Source organism: Rattus norvegicus, chromosome 2 (assembly GCF_036323735.1).
Source record: "Rattus norvegicus strain BN/NHsdMcwi chromosome 2, GRCr8, whole genome shotgun sequence".
NCBI classification, from domain to species: Eukaryota; Metazoa; Chordata; class Mammalia; order Rodentia; family Muridae; genus Rattus; species Rattus norvegicus.
The window spans coordinates 104,654,212-104,672,838 of record NC_086020.1 but is presented as its reverse complement, the minus strand read 5'-3'; the positions used below and the strand labels follow the sequence as shown (position 1 = coordinate 104,672,838).

The window sequence follows — 18,627 nt, the reverse complement described above, 5'->3', positions numbered from 1 at the left end:
GCCAGCACCTCCCTTAGTTTTGTTTCAAGTTTCACTGATTTTCCTTCTGGCTTTATAAGCAACAGCTCCTAAGTAAATCTGTAAAACAAGGGGCATTCTGGGTGCCTTTCTCATTGTCTTCTTTCACTCCTGTGAATCCCCCCACCCCCAACATCCACTCCAGTTTCTTCTGCTGACTTCTGTTCAAGTATAATCTGATGAGAGTAAAGTACTGGCTTGCCAATAGTGAGTACACTTTCAAAAGAAATCCTTAAGTGTAAAGCAGTATCTTAAAATCCAACAGAAAAGAGAGCATTTTTTTCTATCATGGGTTCAGCCACTCCTTTTACACAAGTCACCTTGTCCCAGTCACCTTACTCTTATGCCATGTTCACCATCAGACTTACAATGTAACACTCTTAAAACAGAGAACCTGACCTAAGAAGATAGTAACTGAAACCACTCACATTACACCTCGGATTAAAACCCAGAGCCAAGCCTGGCTTTCATTCCAATCACTCTCTTCAGTCAAACCAGTCAAAAGTTCTGCATATTCTAATTCCTAAATATTCTTCACATCCACACGATCAACACCCCTGTGCTGCTCTGGCCTGTCTCAGACTGGAACAATTCCGGTGTCTCTTCACTAGAACACCAGTGTCCAGCATTTTTGTTCTGCCTCCCACAAAGTCACGTGTTCACTGCGATCTTTAAACTTGACAACTGTGCTTCCTCATTTGAAAATGTCCACAAGCGCAGCATGTTCTTCAAAGCCAGGTGTAAGGGTTCAAATCCTAGTTCTATAGTGGCTTTGTGGCCCTTAGAAGTTACAGAAGCCACTGCCTGCAACATGTAGCTGATCATCGCCTGCTCTCCAGTCATAGGAGCATCACTAAGTAGGCACAGTAACAAATATCACAAGGGACTTCTGTGAACAAAAGCTATGAAAGCCTTTGGCAGTGATTAGTGTGGCCAGAGACCTCCATGATTTGCCATATGGATACTCTTTTTAGTCCCCAGCCCCTCTTCTCTGTTTCCTGCCCCTGGAGATCCACAGACATCACAACTTCACCCACCTTATATCCCTTTTTTTCACAAAGAATGTTATTTCTAATTCTTTATCTGGCTAAGTCTTCCTGTTTCTACAAGACAGATCAGTCCATAGCTCCAGCAGGAAACTGCCTTGTTCTTTTTGTAAGGATACCCTGCTCGTTCCTCTGCTGCTAGCTAACATGGTGGAAATATTTGTGTGCAGCTTTGTCAGGTACACACAACCTCCTCTTATAACTTCCCTATGGGGCTCTTCTGTGACACACCTATATGCTTGCTACTTAATATTCACAACAGTCTTTAGAGCATGAAATCCTTCCTCCACATTTTCTTGCTAGAGCACAGATATTGTTATTATGATATCTAGCCTATAAACTAACTCCTGATATGTACAACTTGTTCTACGATGTTTCAAAGTAAACAGATGTGTTGATTGGTTCGTAAAAAACTCATGTTGTCCCATAGTGGACTGCCCAAAACCTGACATGTGTTGTAACTAAGAGACATCCACAGTGACTTGGACCACACCTCAATCTCAGTGTCATGGCAGAAACTGAGCAGCTCCCTCACATCTCCCAGGTGGGGTGTGATGGTGGAGACTGGACATCATCGTCACATCTCCCAGACTGGGAATTTGTATTTCACTAGGTTTCAAAATTGACTATTATTTTAAAGAAACTTAAGAGCTGGAACCTTCTCAAACTATTTTAACATAAATGCTGTTCTTGTGGGCTCATGTGTTAAATTTGCTGAAATTTCCAGGTATGGGAATATAGCAACCAGGACATTAGCACTCAAGATATCTCAGGACATATGTCCACCTCACTACATCTATAGTACCCACCAAGGAAGCCGGGCGACCACATTTTTAAAATTAAAGCACACTGAAAAATAATGTTTCAGTGTTTTGACCAAGGACATATTACTAAAATAGAAAATTTTAAAAAGAAGATTAATAAATTGTACCTTCTTGTCAGCTATAAACTTTACCAGAATTCTAAAATTCACAGGGAAATTCATGGGACAAGCCAAAATATCATAAAAGCTAAATTACTGTCAAGTGTGGCCAAATCAATTATTAAATAATCATGTTGATACCCAGTAAAACATGATTAATCAAGGGTTGTCTCTTTTATTTGCTCTGATAAATGCATTATTCCAAAATGTTAGTTAGTACGAATGATTTCTTTCCTACTATTTTATAGTCAACAGCTCTTAAATACATTTGTTTTTTAAAAAAGATTCTCATTAGCTTATTAGTTACACAAACCCTACACCCCTTTATGCTGCACAATGCACGGCCAGTGTGGGTCTAATACCTATATGTACTATAGAGTGTTTCCTCTCCTGTGTGGGGGAGCCTATAGATACCCATATAAAAGCAGAGGCCAAAGAAATTAACAAATGCCTTTATCACTCTAGCTTATTCCTTTGAGAATGTATTTCTTACTGAACCCAGCAACCAGCAAGCCCCAAAACAGAATCCTCGTGTTTTTACACCCCAGATTTCTAAAGGTACAGGTATACAGCTACACTCAGCATCTTAAAATTCATACGTGTTTGGCAAACAAACAAGCACAGTTATCAATGGTCTTGTCTTGTAGCTTGACTTCTGGTATCCAGATGCTATCCATGATATTGCTGTTAATATGACTGTGGATTTCCGAGTTACTGAGAAGGAATCTCAGACTATCCAGTCTACCTTGGAACAACATAAAATGGACTATGAGTAAGTCCTGGGCAAATATCCATCTATATTTCATAGAGTTTGGGTAACCTTAAAATCTTTAGGATTTTTTTTTAAAAGTCCTTGAGGTATCAGGGGTTGGATTTTATACATGAGCGCACTAAGTTTTCATCATTTCCAAACCTCTCTCCATCCTCAAACTCTTCCTGTGTCTTTCCATTTACACCCTCTGGAATTCATGACTTCATCTTCTATAATCATTATTGATACACACACAAGCATACCCTTACTGAGTCTACTTAGTGTTCCTTGTATGTATGTATGTTTAGGGATGACCACATGGGACTATATAAGCTGAAGAAAACTGATAATCCCTTCTTCAGCAGTTATCAGCTTCTTGTAGATCTTCATCTAGTGGTGGGTCTTGTGATATTTGTCCCATCCACGTTGACATGTTGACTTGTATGGTTATGATGAAGATATTGTATAGGCAGCTATATTGTTGGGACTTCATGAATTTTGTGGCAAACCCGTTGTGTCTAGAAGTCATTGTCTCACATTGGGAGTCTGGGTCCTCTGATTCTTACAGTCCTTCTCTCTCTTCTAAGATGCTGCCCAAGCCTTAGGTAAATATATACATATACATATATATATATATATTCTCTTCAATGGTGACCTGTCCAGCCATGAACCTTTCTAAGTTTCCATCTCTTGCAAAATGAAGCTTCTTTGGTGAGAGGTGAAAGGTAAATCTATCTATGGGTGTATGGATAGCATATGGGTTTAGCATATAGTAAGAAGCTATATTGATTTAGGAAATTGGCAGTAATGGGTTGTTCTCTAGGTCAGTGGTTCTCAACCTATTATGGCTCCTTTAGCAAACCTGAATTTCCAAAAATATTTACACTACAATTCATAACAGTAACAAGGTTATAGTTATGAAGAAGCGACAAGAATAATTTTATGGTGGGGGTCACCATAGCATGAGGAACTGTATTAAAGGATCATAGCATTAGGAAGATTGGGAATGACTACTCTTAAGGTTTATGACCTCTCCAACCATGGGTCTACAGTACCAGGCATGAATTCCCTCCTACTGAATGAGCTTAAAGTCCAACTAAACAGCTATTGTTCACTCTTAAAATAAAAGTGCAATTGGCTGGACAAGGTGGCACATACCTTTGATCCCAGCTCTATGGAGGCATAAGCAGGAAGATCTCTTTGAGTTCAAGGACAATCTGGTCTACATAGAAAATTCCAGGACAGCCATGACTACATAAGAGACAGAGTAGGTACTGTCACAAACCCCACCAAAAAAAGAAAGCAAGGAAGGAAGGAAGGAAGAAAAAAGAAGAAAGAAAGGAAAGGAAAGGAAAGGAAAGGAAAGGAAAGGAAAGGAAAGGAAAGGAAAGGAAAGGAAAGGAAAGGAAAGGAAAGGAAGATAGAATGTGGCTATGATAAATCATCACTATTGTACCACTGGGGATATCTTGCCTTACCAGATGGTCATTGTTAAGGGTGAATAGGTTTATAACCAGGTAGACTTGTTGAATGTCTCTCTCCTGTAGCAGCCTGCAATACACCCCCTGATATTGTAAAAGGATCACCTCAGGAAAAATGTTTCCACATCAGTTTCACCTCAATGGTACTAAGTCCTGTGTCTGAAATATATAGTGTCTTCAGTAACATGCTCTTACCTTCAAGTTCTGGGAAGCAACCAAGGGAAATGGTAATAGCCTATATTGTTTTTGGGCAGGTGGGGGGTGCCTTGGACCCCTTGACCAACAGCACTGGGGTTTTGTGTATCTGTGGCTTCTTGCAGGGGACCATTATCACTTCATGTGGCAGAATTCCACTATTATCTCTGTGGGTGTGTTTAAGTAAGTTTATAAAACAATGTTTTTTCCCTATGGCTTTTTCAAATACTCTTGGTGTTCTTTATCTGTCCTTTCTCCTTCTACCCTCCTTGGGTAAGCACTTTTCCCTATTTATTCCCTTCTCCCTTTCTACTTTACTGACTTCTGCAATTATTCTAGGTTATGTACTCACATCTAAAGAGTTGGAACTCGGTATCACAAATAGAAGAGAGCATATGGCATTTGGCATTTATCCTCCTGGGTCAGGGTTACCTCATTCAGTAAAATACTTTCCTGTTCCATCCATACAATGGAACTAGTTTTAAATTGGGCCTGCTAAATACTAAAGTGCTATCTATACAAGATAAAATTCACAGTTTCTTTCAGACTACTGGAGTATGTTTGTAGAGGCGATAGGGTTATTGACAGTTCACACTCTATTTTACATTTGCTCTAATCTGCTCCATAAGCAGAGAGTTCAGACGTGAACCAGCAGTAGCCTGAGCAAGGGCACAACACTACCACTGATTGGAAGTCAGCCCAGGGTACATAAGCTATGTGAGCTATGGATAGTGGCCAGCACTCTGTGTGTGTGTGTGTGTGTGTGTGTGTGTGTGTGTGTGTGTGTGTGTGTCCATTCACACATATCAAATAGAAAGAGAATATAATTAATCAACCAATCATAGTCTAGGAGATAAAACTGACCTCATCAAAATAAAAATGAAGCACTAGAACAAGATTTAAACTGCAGAAGAGACACTTTTAAAATAACTGAAGTTACAAAATAACTCATTCTGCTCCACAGAATAGTAAAAGGGACTTACAATTGGCTGAACAACAACCATGAGCCATATATCAGTCTGAGTCTTGGGGCCATGGACACACACACACAAAGACCCTTATGGTGAATATCATAAACAAATTCACAGTTTAGAAAATAAACTTGAAACACTCTGATGGCACTGGGGGACACCGTTATAACCTCAACTTTCTGTTGTCATGTTAAACACCAGTAAACACTACCTCTTTCTTTTTGAACTTCCTATATCATATTTCACTGTAGACCTTAATGATTTAATTCAAAAGGGCTTTTTCGTCCTGCTGAGGTAAAAATTATTAATGTCTATGATATATTGCATAGTGAGGTGAATTGTGACTCACTATAGCTTAAATAGATTTATGATAATGTACAGTATCATAAACACATTATTGCTTGAAATGATAAGGAAATGCATTCATTAAAAAAGTATGAAGACATTTGTATTCCTAGTTTTTAAAATAAAAATATTATTGTAATAATTATAGATCACCATTTTTGGTTTTGTTGCTTCAAGAAGATTATCATAGTAATAAGGAAATGTAAGCATTTAAGCTTACAATTAACATGCTTGTATATGCTCTTCTACATTTTAATAAATGGGACTATAAAAATCGAACAAGTACTTTGCAGAATTCTCATATTTCAGTACCAAGGTTAGAGGAAACCCCTAGGACATTCTGGCTTCCATTATTACACTACATTCAGCTAGCATCTTGATCTTTTCATCTGAAAGAATTGGCTCCTCCCCTCTAAATAATGCTGGGCACTGGGTCTCTAGACTTGTGGGGGTCCCTATAAACACTATGGCTGGCAGAGAAATGATGTTTATGAGGCAAGAAGGAAAGAAATCCAGTTCAACGAGACTTAGCAGGTCTGGGTTCAAACTTCTGGAGTCTGACCCTGAGCAGTTTATTTTCGATGTATTTAAGCATAGAACAACGTTGGAAAATAATTTCCTTGTGACATTTAAGGCATGACTGCATCAAAATTCCTTTGCAAATTACCTGTGATGTCTTCCATAAAAATGGGTTCTATTGGCTGACAAACAATGCTCAGATTAAGGGTCTAGGAAATAAGGGTCTGGGACAAGCATAATAGTAAATTATTTTGCAGAGTACATGGGACTTCTCTCATAAGAATTGGTTTAATTGACTGAGAACCAACCCTCAACTGTCTGGGGGATTTGAATGAGGCTGGGTTCTACAGTAGCAAAGGATCACTGGATTATAAACTACATCCAGCTTTCTGGGCAGAAAACAAGTGTAAATGCTTTCTGTTACATAAAAAATCCTGTGTGAGTTAAACTACTGGTTTCTCTAGTGCTATCTGTGAGCACAAAACCTCATGCCCTCTACATAGATTCACTGCATAACCAGGCTTCTCACTTGTGATTTGTGCTCCAGTGGCTACCCTTCAATTTACCTAATTAATAGAGACCTGATATCAATCCCTAGTATTAATTAATTTTCCACACAAAGTACCTAGCCCAAACTGAATTCTAGCCCAGCCGAATTCTATAAAATCTAGCTTGAACAGCAGGATCGAAAAACAACAAACAAACAAAAAAAGACTTCCATTTTCCAAAAATGAAGACTTCCATTTTCCTTATTACCATTCTAATGGAGATGAATAGCGCAATGCTTGACATGACCTTAGACAGCCAAGTGAATCAGTGGAAGACTGAGGCAAGGGGCCAACACCACACATTTAATCAGATGCCTGTCTTTCTCCTCTTGGGTCCTCCAGGCCTCTCTCATCTGAAATAGTCCTGACTCTATAGAGGTGTGAATGAGATCCTCACAAATGTCACTTCATCCCAGATAGTTTCTTGCTTCCTGCATCAAGAAGCAAAATGTGACACTATTTATAGACTTATCTATCTATGACTGGGTTTCTAGAAAGTGTCTCAATTTAGCTATAGACATGGGAAAGTCATGTGATTAAATACCTTCCTCACAAATGTAAATATAGAAGGTGATCTGTAAAGACAAAAACCATTTAAAACTCTACATTCAAGGACATAATTTATTTGCATGTGAATTATGTGCATTTCTTGGTGTTAGTCACAGAAGAGAGTTCTAGAACAAAAAATGTCAACTTTTGTTCAAGACACCAGGCCAACAAGACCATAGAAGCTAGCTTGATAAGATAATTCACTTAAGCACTCTTTGTTAAACAGTGCACACACAAACCATTATTCAGTTTAAAGGATCAATACCTAATAGCTATTAATTTTCAGAAAATTCAGCTACTAAAGTAGACTTGATTTTAAAGTACCATACATGCTTAGTTCCTTGTTATTTATACTTTTATACAATTATAAAAAGCAAAATCTAAAACACAAATAATGAGTATATACTAACAATCCCAAAGAGACTGGCACATGGGTATTGGAAGGAAAATGCACATACTGGACGGGGTATCAGGGGTATACACACCATTTCAACTCAACTCTTAAAACTCTGAGTGATTTTATGACTTTTTCATATTGAGATTGCCTTTTCTTTGATCAAAAGTTAAAGTTGGAAAATAAAGTTATTCATAAAAATTAATTTAGAAATCAGCTGTTAATACAATAAAACTCAAATGGTACAATAGAATAAAATGCTAGTAAGAACTACCCAAGATTACATGGAAATGCAAGTTAAAATGTACAAACTCACACAGTAACATTCAACACTCTAGGTCAACGGTTGATTACCTAATAATGTTCATACACATAAAATTCACGCTCTGCATCCACCCTGTTGATGATTGTTTCAATCAGTTAAAGCTAACGATTTACTCTGTATACTAGTTCATTCATTTCTCTTCCTGCTCTGCAGACACTTCTACACATTATCTGCTCAAGCATATAACAAGATTGTGAGCTTGACTGCAAGAACTAAAGATGTATTGATCATGGGAAAAACAAAACTAAACTAAACTAAACTAAAACAAACAAAAACAGAAGAGTGTGGTAGGTGTGAAGGGGGAACGATTCTGAATCAAAGCTGCTTGCATTCAGGCTCATCCCAATCAGGTGTTTGGCACTATTTAAAATAGGGTTAATAAAGGGAGCTACTTCACACGGTTTCCTTGAGGAGAGACTGGTTCTGTATGGCTGGTTCCTTTTATTAGCTCAGGAGGAAAGGCCATTTATATGCATGAGTATATGAGCCCTCACACACACACACACACACACACACACACACACACAAATACATTCAGTGCAACAGAGAACTGAAGGCTTCTATTAGATATTCTTCCTCCCTCTAGAGAACAAGTCTAATGCCATAATGTTTATTTTCAATATATGATATGCCACAGACATTAAGGAATCTATGTCAGCAAATCCAGAGTTTAATACCCATGGTAACCCAATTAGGAGATTGTCAAATTCAATTGTGAAGAAACCTAAAAACATATTTTTAAAATAGGTCTGCTATAACATGAGCACCAAGAGTCCAGACCAATTGTACAAAACACCCAACAATGATGCCATCTCTCTCACACACACATGCACACAGACACACATGCATACACATACACATAGGAACACACAGATGCATACATGCATACTCATGCTCATAGCAGTGAAACACTTGCCCATACTTCTCTAATCTTTCTTTTTTTAAAGATTTATTCATTTATTATATATAAGTACACTGTAACTGTCTTCAGATACACCAGAAAGGGGAATCGGATCTCTTTACAGATGGTTGTGAGCCACCATGTGGTTGCCGGGAATTGAACTCAGGACCTCTGGTGCTCCCAACTGCTGAGCCATCTCTCCAGCCCTCTAATCTTTCTCTGATAACTCTAAAAGTAGCCTTAAAATTGAAGTCCATCTGGCCCCTTCTCAGAACCAAGTGGAGGCTCACTGACTTTGAAAAACAAAACTTCCAAGGGAAAGGGAGGACTGGAAAACCTGACCAAAATTTCTAAAAGCAATGAAGACTATGACCCAATGGCCTTGCACAAAGCTCTCATCCTAAAAACTAAGGCACTATTATGCAATGGTTCTGACAATGTCAACAGAGTCAGACATTGTAGGTTCAAATTTTCAATCAAGTGCTTTAGGTTATGGCAGTATTGAAATAGATTTAAGGTCCTCCAGAACCCTATATATAAGAAGTAATAATAGTGCACAACCACTGTTGCTGATAACGTTGACAAGATATAAGCACAGTATCTGATACAAAATAAAGACTTGATAAACATCACCTATGTATATTATTAAATCCACAGTAATACATCATTACTTATCATTTTTCTTCATTTAGAATTAGAATACTTTTCAAACAAAGTAGATGAATCTAGGAAATAATATTTGAGAGAAGTAACTTGATTCCCTCTGCTAAACCTGGCTTCAAGCTAGTAGAAGGGCTCAAAAAAAAATTACATCTGCCACTAGGTCATAATTCCCAGTAAAAGGCTTAACTTGTAGTCCATATCACCAATCGTCTGGTATTGTCATACATTTGTGTAAAGACTGATTTGCCACTTACATAGTTTTAATTTTTGCTGTTGCTATCATGAAAGCCAAATCAACCAGTGTTAAGTCTAAAAATTCTCTTTGATATAAGGTTCAACTTCTCATAAGAAATCGTGTGTGTAAGAGGTATAGATCACTGAGTCACATGACTACAGATAATAAAATTTAGTTAAAGTGTATTAACTCTGTACAGTGGTTATCAACTATGAAATTCACCTCCACTGCTCTAGATTCACTGGATAACTAAGGAATATTGAGGACATCTCACCACCTATTCACAGATCTTCAAAATCTTGGGTGATATATTTGGTCCCATTACAAAAGGGAGAAAAATGAGGATCAGAAAAATACTTAAACTGCTCAAGGTCACATTTAGCATCAAGCAGAAAACTAGAGTTCAGAATCAAAAGCATTTGAACATAAGCTGGTGTTATTTTATTAGATCACTAAGTAAATGATTGCAGATGATTACTAAATGATTACAGAGCACATTTTAAAAAAAACATATAGCACCTTCCTGAATTCAGGGTTTGCTGCTAACAAAAGGAAAATGTCATCTCATCAGCAAAAGCAGAACACTGTCTTTTAATAGATTTAACAAGAAATAACATAATCCAGACATGAAGATCATTTCCAAAAGTTTTCAATTTGTTCTTTTAAATATTGTTTGAAATGTTTCTATCCTAATGAGCCACTCCCTGTGTCTTAGAATAGAATATATTGATTAGTTCATTAAGAAAACATTGTCATTTTAATCATGATTTTCATAATGTGTTGTTAGAGAGTGAAGTCCTCATAGGCTACAATAACTACCAAGATGTGTTGGACCATGTGAACCAACATCTAGGACAATGTGCTCACTATGTCCTGTTGTCAAATAGGTTGACCCAATATGGTTTGTTTTTAAGCAAGTCATTTCCCAGTAATTCATTCTATCTATCCCTTTTATGTTAACCATGGATTTTAAGACTATGTAAAAGAAGCAAAATGAAACACTTCTAAATCTTCTATAGCTGTAATATAGTATTTAATACACTCAGGAATCAGTAATAGACATCAGTGCAACTTTGCCTTAGTGAGCAATAATATAAAGGCCATCTAAGTAGACTCAATTATATCAATCCCAAGTGTCATTCAACATCCTGTTTGCTCATGAGAAATAGGTTTTTCTATCAAGAGGAGAAATGTTTTAAAAAGAAGAATGCCCTCTTCTAGTTCTATTATTTGCTATGTTTTGACAACTTAATCAACACAATAAAGCAAAGAAATAGAAATAGTAAATAGTAAGTCTAAAGAAGAAGATGCAGTTACTCAAAGAGAAAATAAGTACACTTGGATATATATATCTGAATATATAATTAGTATTTAAAAGTAAAATGTCAATAAAAGTTTAAAGCCATTAAGATAAATGTAACCAAAGCAAATATATTCCATATGAATAATAACCAATGTAAAAGTTTACTAGAGAGAATGCCACTTACAAGACTAGTTTAAAATACATGAAATGGTAATCAAAATATATAAAATTCTGCTGAAGTATCAATACAAGTTAGTCTGATTTTAACAAAACTCTTCTCAAACTTATCCATAGTTTAATATCGAAATTTCTATCAAGAAACCACTTTTCTGATGATTTTATTTTCTTAAATTATTCTAACAAATTGTTTTTGAAAATAAGAACATGAAGGTGGCATACCCCCATCATTGAAATTTATCATATGTAAGGACAGTTTCTACTACAGGAATTTCAAAACAAGTTCATGAACCTGGGTAGTAATTGACAAATAAGCAAAAATGCATTCAAATATCTGTGCATATTAAACTGCACATTTGAAACAAAGCTGAAGCATCCCGGATTCTAATCCCTAACTCCAAATACAAAGACATTTTAGCTACAGGACTACATTGTGGGTGGGTGAGTGAAGGAGTTCACTGATGAGTCTGTCTGAGTCTGGTCCCAGAAGTCCAAATGGGAGAAGAGAACTGACCCTGGTAAGTTGCCCTTGACCTGAGCACTCACACAAAATAAACAAACAAATGTTAAAAAGTTACAAATTATAAATATATAGTCTTTCTGGGTGATAATTTCCTCACTGGTTAAGTGGTAATAATATTGGCAGGATTAAAAATGTATATGAAACAGAATCTGGCCCATATTAACCAAATTTAGGACAGAGTAGAAGAAAAAAATGAAGGGTAGGAAGTTTGATGTGTTTGGGAGAGGTCTAGGATAGGGATCAAAGCTGAAAATTAAACCTAGGCAGACCTCAGGTAGCCAGTTATTCTCCAGTCTGTGAGATCTTGAAATGGTGAAATGGGTTGACTCAAGAAGAGGTGAAGATTGAAAGTGGAGGTGTAAACTTTTGACACCAGCAGTGTCACCCTCCTCATAACTTTTCTTGACTCTTCACCCTCTCTAAAGCACCCTAGCCATATTCTACCTCTATCATTAGACAAGGTGTTTAAACACAACGTAGGTAAAGTTTAATCAGTATAATGAAGTTTAAAACATTTCTTATGAAGAAAAAGTAACTTAATGTACTTAAAAGCTTAGAGAAATACTTGGTTTATGCTAAGTTCTAAGTCACTGGTTGTTTTACAATCATTGTTATTCAAGCTTCATCCCAAGCATCATACGCTAAAGTCATGCAATTCCATTCTGTACATTTGTGCACTGCTGCCTGTGATACGGGTATTCACGTGTTTGCTTTGGGAAAGTATAAGAACATTATAGTGATAAAAACTATGGGTCAGTTTATGATTTCAAACATGCTGCTATTGTACTGTAAAGGAAAAGGTCATGAATATAATCAATTTTATTTAACTAAATGTTAAATGCTATTATTTAATCATGTAACCAATATAAGATGTATTGGTGAAATATATTACATACAGACTCTTCAAATTTTCATGCATAATGTACATTTACTACAATCTCTACTTCTGGAGAAAGCTGTTTAAAGTTCTGGGTAGCAATATGAGTTCAAAGCCGTCATGAAGTTCAGCATAGCTCAAATAGATGGGGTGGCAGAAGTCATCCAATGGAGATGCCAAGGGCAGAGAATTGAGGAAGTGGACTTTATTTCAGATAAAGGAAAGGAAAGGTCATTTTCCTGCAAATGAAAGATAAAATGTCCTCTTTCTTATGATAAAATTTTCCTGTGATAAGTGTATTTTATCATTCTTCTGTCAAACAGAATTCTGATAAATGACCTACAAGAAGAGATAGACAAACAGTTTGATGTGAAAGAGGAAATCGCAGGCAGGCACAGTTATGCAAAATACAATGACTGGAACAAGGTAGGCTATACAATGTCTATTATCATGTTTGTAAATCACTCCCTTCCTTGGTTGTTATGCAAGTTTCCTTTATTTTAATTCTTCAAATTTGATTTTGTTCTTAAGATTGTTTCTTGGACTGAAAAAATGGTAGAAAAACATCCTGAAATGGTTTCAAGGATTAAAATTGGATCAACTGTTGAAGATAATCCATTATATGTTCTCAAGGTAAAAATCATTGAAGATCCAGTAATTCACTTGCTATTTCAAAACATGAACAAGAAAGTCATTTTGTGGTAGCTAAGCTTAATTTGGAATTTCAAAACACATTATTTTTGGAATATTTAAATTCTGAATATCAATTTAAGAACATATTATTAAAAAATAAACAAGTACCTGCTGGAGGTTGCAAGCTGAGCAAACCTATTTCACGGGATAGCTGTGTTATAACTCAGTTTGCAGTGTAGCTGTGTATGCACTCCTTTCAAGTCCATTGAAATGGAATGAATCTGGTGAATGAAAGTCCCGAAGAGTTAACTGTCGTACATGCGTTAGTCACACCAGAGCAGCAGTTTATGTGCCAGAGCTCAGAGTTAATGCATTGTCAGGTTCTGTACACCCCAAGATCCTGCTCCCTGAGCACCTCATTAATAATTGGGAAGGCATTCACATCTTATGCCTCTATTCACTTAGTGAATATTCACTGGTGGTTTTCAACCACCCAGACAAAATCTGAACTCCATTTAAAACAAAAGCCTTTCAAACAACAGTCTACATACCACACCAAGCCTCATTCCAGGCTAAATATTTCCTGTGTACAAACTAGCATTATAATTCATATCTCAACACAGAACATTAATGTTGGAGTAAGAAAGACAATAAAGTTTATTGCTATTTTATTTTTGAGGGAAATTGGATATTTTTTGATGCAGACTTTAGTTTGCTACAAGCTGACCTAAAATTCAGGAGTTCTGGGATTCACGTGGCCTCCTGTCCAAGAACAGGTGGTGGGTTTTAAATTTTTTATTGTTTTTATTTAAGTGTGTGTGTGTGTGTGTGTGTGTGTGTGTGTGTGTGTGTGTGTGTGTGTGTGTGTGCAGTTACATGCATGGCATGACACATATGAATTTCTAAGAACAACTTAAATTGTCTGTTCTCTCCTTTTTATCATGTGGGTCCTAAAGTCTGAATTCAATCAACAAGTGCCATTATCAAATGAGCCTTCTCACTGGAATTAGATTATGTTTTGTGAAGATGTATTTTATTTATAAAGGATGTATTTGTATGTATGTGTGCATGTATGTATGTATATATGTATGTATGTATGTATGTATGCATGCATGCATGCATGCATATGGATGTCTACATGTGAGTGAGTACCTAAGAAGGCAAAAGGAGGAAATTGGTTGCCTTGAAGCTGGAGTTCCGAGCAGTTGTGAGCCATTAGATATGGGCACTGTGATCAGAACTCGGGCCCTCTGCAAGAGCAGCAAGTACTTTAACGGCTGAGCTATCTCTCCAGCCCCAGACAGTGTTGTTTTCTGTTTTGTTTGTAGTTTTGTTTGTTTGTTTTTTAAAAACCCTAAAAGCAGCTCTGAACCTTGGAGATTTTCTTGAAAACATATCCTGTAACAGCAGATGCATCATGAGTAGACAGGATAGCTGCCATCGTCTTCCCTGGGGTAGTCTGCACTAGCACTGCTCAGGTTCGACAAGAGACAGGAAAACAATTGCTTGAGAAAATGAACTATTGATTGACAATGGACTAATATTTGAGCTAGTACAATGTAATCTCTTATTTTAATAGATTGGGAGAAAAGATGGAGAAAGAAAGGCTATCTTTATGGACTGTGGCATCCATGCTCGTGAATGGGTTTCCCCAGCTTTCTGTCAGTGGTTTGTCTATCAGGTAAGTGAACCAATCACAACCAACATCTCTCTGACCAGTCTCCAATGCCTGACTGACTGACAACACCCCTTCCCAACTGTGAAGCACTCCACCTAGTTAGAGAAGCCTACATTTACCTCTGGCAGCAATACAAGACCTGAGTTTTATTCATTCTTGCAGTTTTTATAGAAATTATATCTTCCTTCAAACTCTGTAAACTCCACCCAAGAGTTTACATGAAAGCAACTGACTATTATCCTGTAGTTAAATAGGTAAAACTTGAATCCCCTTTCATATTGCAAACTACAAAGTAAATTTCATTTGACTAACTCAGAAATAAACATTTAATTTTGCTTGACATTTAACTGGTCATACATGAATTTAAGGTTTTCCTACTAATTTCCTCCCTGTCTCCCTCCCTCCCTCCCTCTTGTCTCCCTCCCTCCTGGCTCCCTCCCCCCTTTCTCTCTCTCACACATACATAAACATATACATTTATACACTCTCAAATCACTCACACACACACACACACACACACACACACACACACACAAACACACACATATTTTGTTTATAATACAGGTGTTTCTAAGAGGAATTTTCCAAGAATGGGAAGGGGTTTTGTTTTGTTTTGCTTTGCTTTGCTTTTGAGAATTTTGATAGCCACAGAAAGCTCAGATAATTAGAGGAATTTATGCCAGAAAATAGAAGAACTGACAGGTCAATCTCTAAATTTGTGACATTTAAATTTTTATCTTATGATTGCTAAAAACTGAACCCAGAGAGTTGTAATTGCTCAGAGGCGTATACCACTACCAAGGGTTTTATTAATTTTCTGAGGTGGGAGAGATGGCTGAGTCAGTAAAGTGCTAAGGACACAAGCATTAGGACCTGAATTCAGCCCTCAGCATCTATGCAAAAATTCTGGGCAGAGCACATGCCTGTAATCCTAGCAGAGGCAAGGGACTGGCAAATGGCAAAGATCCCTGAGGCCTGCTGGCAGCTACTCTAGCCAGATGTCAAGCTCTGGGGTCAGTGAGAATAAAGAGAAATTAAGGGAGTCATCTAAGCTTCTGTCACCTCTGACCTTCACACACAGGTGCACATGGGCACACGGGCACACAGGAACACATATTGGTTTCTTTGGTTGAAATCATGGCCCAGCAGTAAAGAACATGTTTAGTATGCACAAGAATTTAGGGTGAATGCACAGAATTATAAAGGCTCTCCTCTTCAGTCATTTGTATAACTATTCATGAACACTCTCCAATGCTCCTATCTCCCTGTGCTCAGGGATAATCTATATATCTCTCTGGGCATGAAAGAATGAACTCAAGTACTTGGTGCTATTAATTTCCACTTGGCTCTGTTTCTTCTGTGGATCTGGTTAAACAGGTTATGTCTGGCAGCTTTATGTCTTGATAGTTCAGTGAACCTTTAAATAATGTCTACTTCAGTTCAAGTTCCTGTGTTTAATATGTGGGTTTTTCCTGAAATCTACATGGGTCATTTATTTTAAATCATTTAACCTTGGAAACAACTTAAACAGTGGTAGCTATGGTTCATAGGATCTAGCTTTCTCCATAATAGCCCAACTTTCTATCCCCTCCAGGCAGCCAAGAGTTATGGAAAAAATAAAATCATGACCAAACTTTTGGACCGGATGAATTTTTATGTTCTGCCCGTATTCAATGTAGATGGATACATTTGGTCATGGACAAAGGTATGCTCTACATACAGTTGCTGCACTTAAGTAATATATTAGCCAGTGGCTTTAAAGCACATTTATTGTTGCTTATTAGGTTTAATGTTTGGGTAACTACTTGATTCCCCATTCAGAAAAATGTATTTTTCTATTTTTTAAAATAAACTTTATTTAATCTCTTAGAATTTTATACAGTATATTTTGATCTTAATCGTTCCCCTTTCCAAAAGTCCCATATCCACCCCCACCTTCCTACTTACCCAACTTCACATTTTCTCTGTCTTTAAAAAAAAAAAAAAGATTCCTGCTTTTGTTAGCTAACTATTGTTGACCATGGGGCTTGCCCAGAGTGCTTGAAATACTGCATCACTCTCTAAAGAAAACGTATTCTCTCTCTCCCAGTAGCAACAAAATGTCAGTAGCTCCTCAGTTAGGCATGGACTTCATGCCCACCTCTCTACCCAATGCTGAAATTTTTGTCTGGCTTGAGCTTGTGCAGATTTGGTGTATGATGTCATATCACTGTGACTTCACATGTGTATCTGCCCTGTTTTATCTAAAAAACACTATTACCTGGAACTCACCTACCACCTCTGGCTCTTCACAATCTTCCCTATCTCTTTTCCCCATAGGTCCCTCAGCCTGGAGGGAAAGATACGATTACAAACATCCCCCTTAGGGCTGAGCCCTACTCAGGATGAGCATGCCCATGTTTCTTATGTTCCGTTCATTGATCAATTCTGATGTTCTAATCACACAAGTGACATTAAAATAATATGAACATTTTCTTGCTTTTTGATGCATGTAATGGTCATTTTCTAATACAAAAAAACTTTCTATTGATTATTTTATTTATTTACATTTCAAATCTTAGCTCCCTTCCCAGTTTTCCTTCCACCACCCCACAAACTCCCTATACTCTCCCCCATCCCCCTGCTTCTATGAGGGTGCTCGCTCACCCATCCACCCACCTGCTCCTGCCTCAGCACTCTAGCTGGGTCATTGATTCTCCTAATCAACCATTTTTAAACTTATTGAAATTTTCATCCATGATAAAAACATTAAGATTAAAACTATGTATCTGGAAATATTACAAATTGTAGAAAAACAACTTTCCTTGACAATAAAGGAGCTTGAATTAGCTACAGAGATTTCAAATAAACTTGTAGACAAGTACAAAAAGAATCTGAGGCAGTAAGGATGGAAAATGGCAACTGACCATGTGTACACACTCTCTTGTCCCTTCTGGCAGGATCGAATGTGGAGAAAAAACCGTTCCAAGAACCCAAATTCAACCTGCATTGGCACTGACCTCAACAGGAACTTCGATGTCTCATGGGACTGTGAGTTACAGATTTGGTGTCAAGAAATTGGCTTTACATTTAGACTTTGAGTTTAAATAGACCACATACTTATTTCAGCAAAAATAGAGATCTCCTGAGTGCAGACTTCCTTATCTGCTAAATAGAACATAATTATCAATAGCCTAGGAAGGTTATGAAGGTTTTCTGTGGGAAGAAGTAGGGAGATGGTATGTGTCTATCAAGCTACCACTTACAGAACATTAAAAATGTACAAAAGTCAGGTAACCTGAGCGATCGTGGATCCTTCCTCTTTCTAGAAGTTGAGAAATAGCAGTGGTTACAGCCAATTATTTGTATATGTAGTAATTCTGCAGATGCTTAACAAAGAAACATTTGGGACAGCAGGCAGTGAAAACGTTTAATACAATAACTATCGTCTATCTGCTACTTCCATTTCTACACAAACGCAACTTTACATTACAGACGTTTGGGGAGACCCCACCTCTTTCCCAATTTGTGCATTTCTTCTTTGTCCAATTTGGGTTTTAAAAGGACACCACATCTTTTAACTCTATTCTACTA

At 37.2% G+C, this 18,627-nt stretch overlaps 1 protein-coding gene across 3 annotated transcripts in view; it reads left to right on the top strand.

Annotated features, from left to right (window-relative positions):
• The window catches only part of Cpa3 (carboxypeptidase A3), a 31,635-nt gene that overhangs the window by 415 nt on the left and 12,593 nt on the right, over positions 1-18,627 (top strand). For 2 of the 3 annotated variants that reach the window (XM_039102981.2, NM_019300.1), the window contains 6 exon segments: positions 2,634-2,758; positions 13,067-13,169; positions 13,275-13,376; positions 14,956-15,057; positions 16,649-16,759; positions 17,994-18,084. In XM_039102981.2, coding sequence (XP_038958909.1) covers positions 2,634-2,758; positions 13,067-13,169; positions 13,275-13,376; positions 14,956-15,057; positions 16,649-16,759; positions 17,994-18,084 — 634 coding nt within the window. 3 annotated transcript variants of the gene reach the window in all.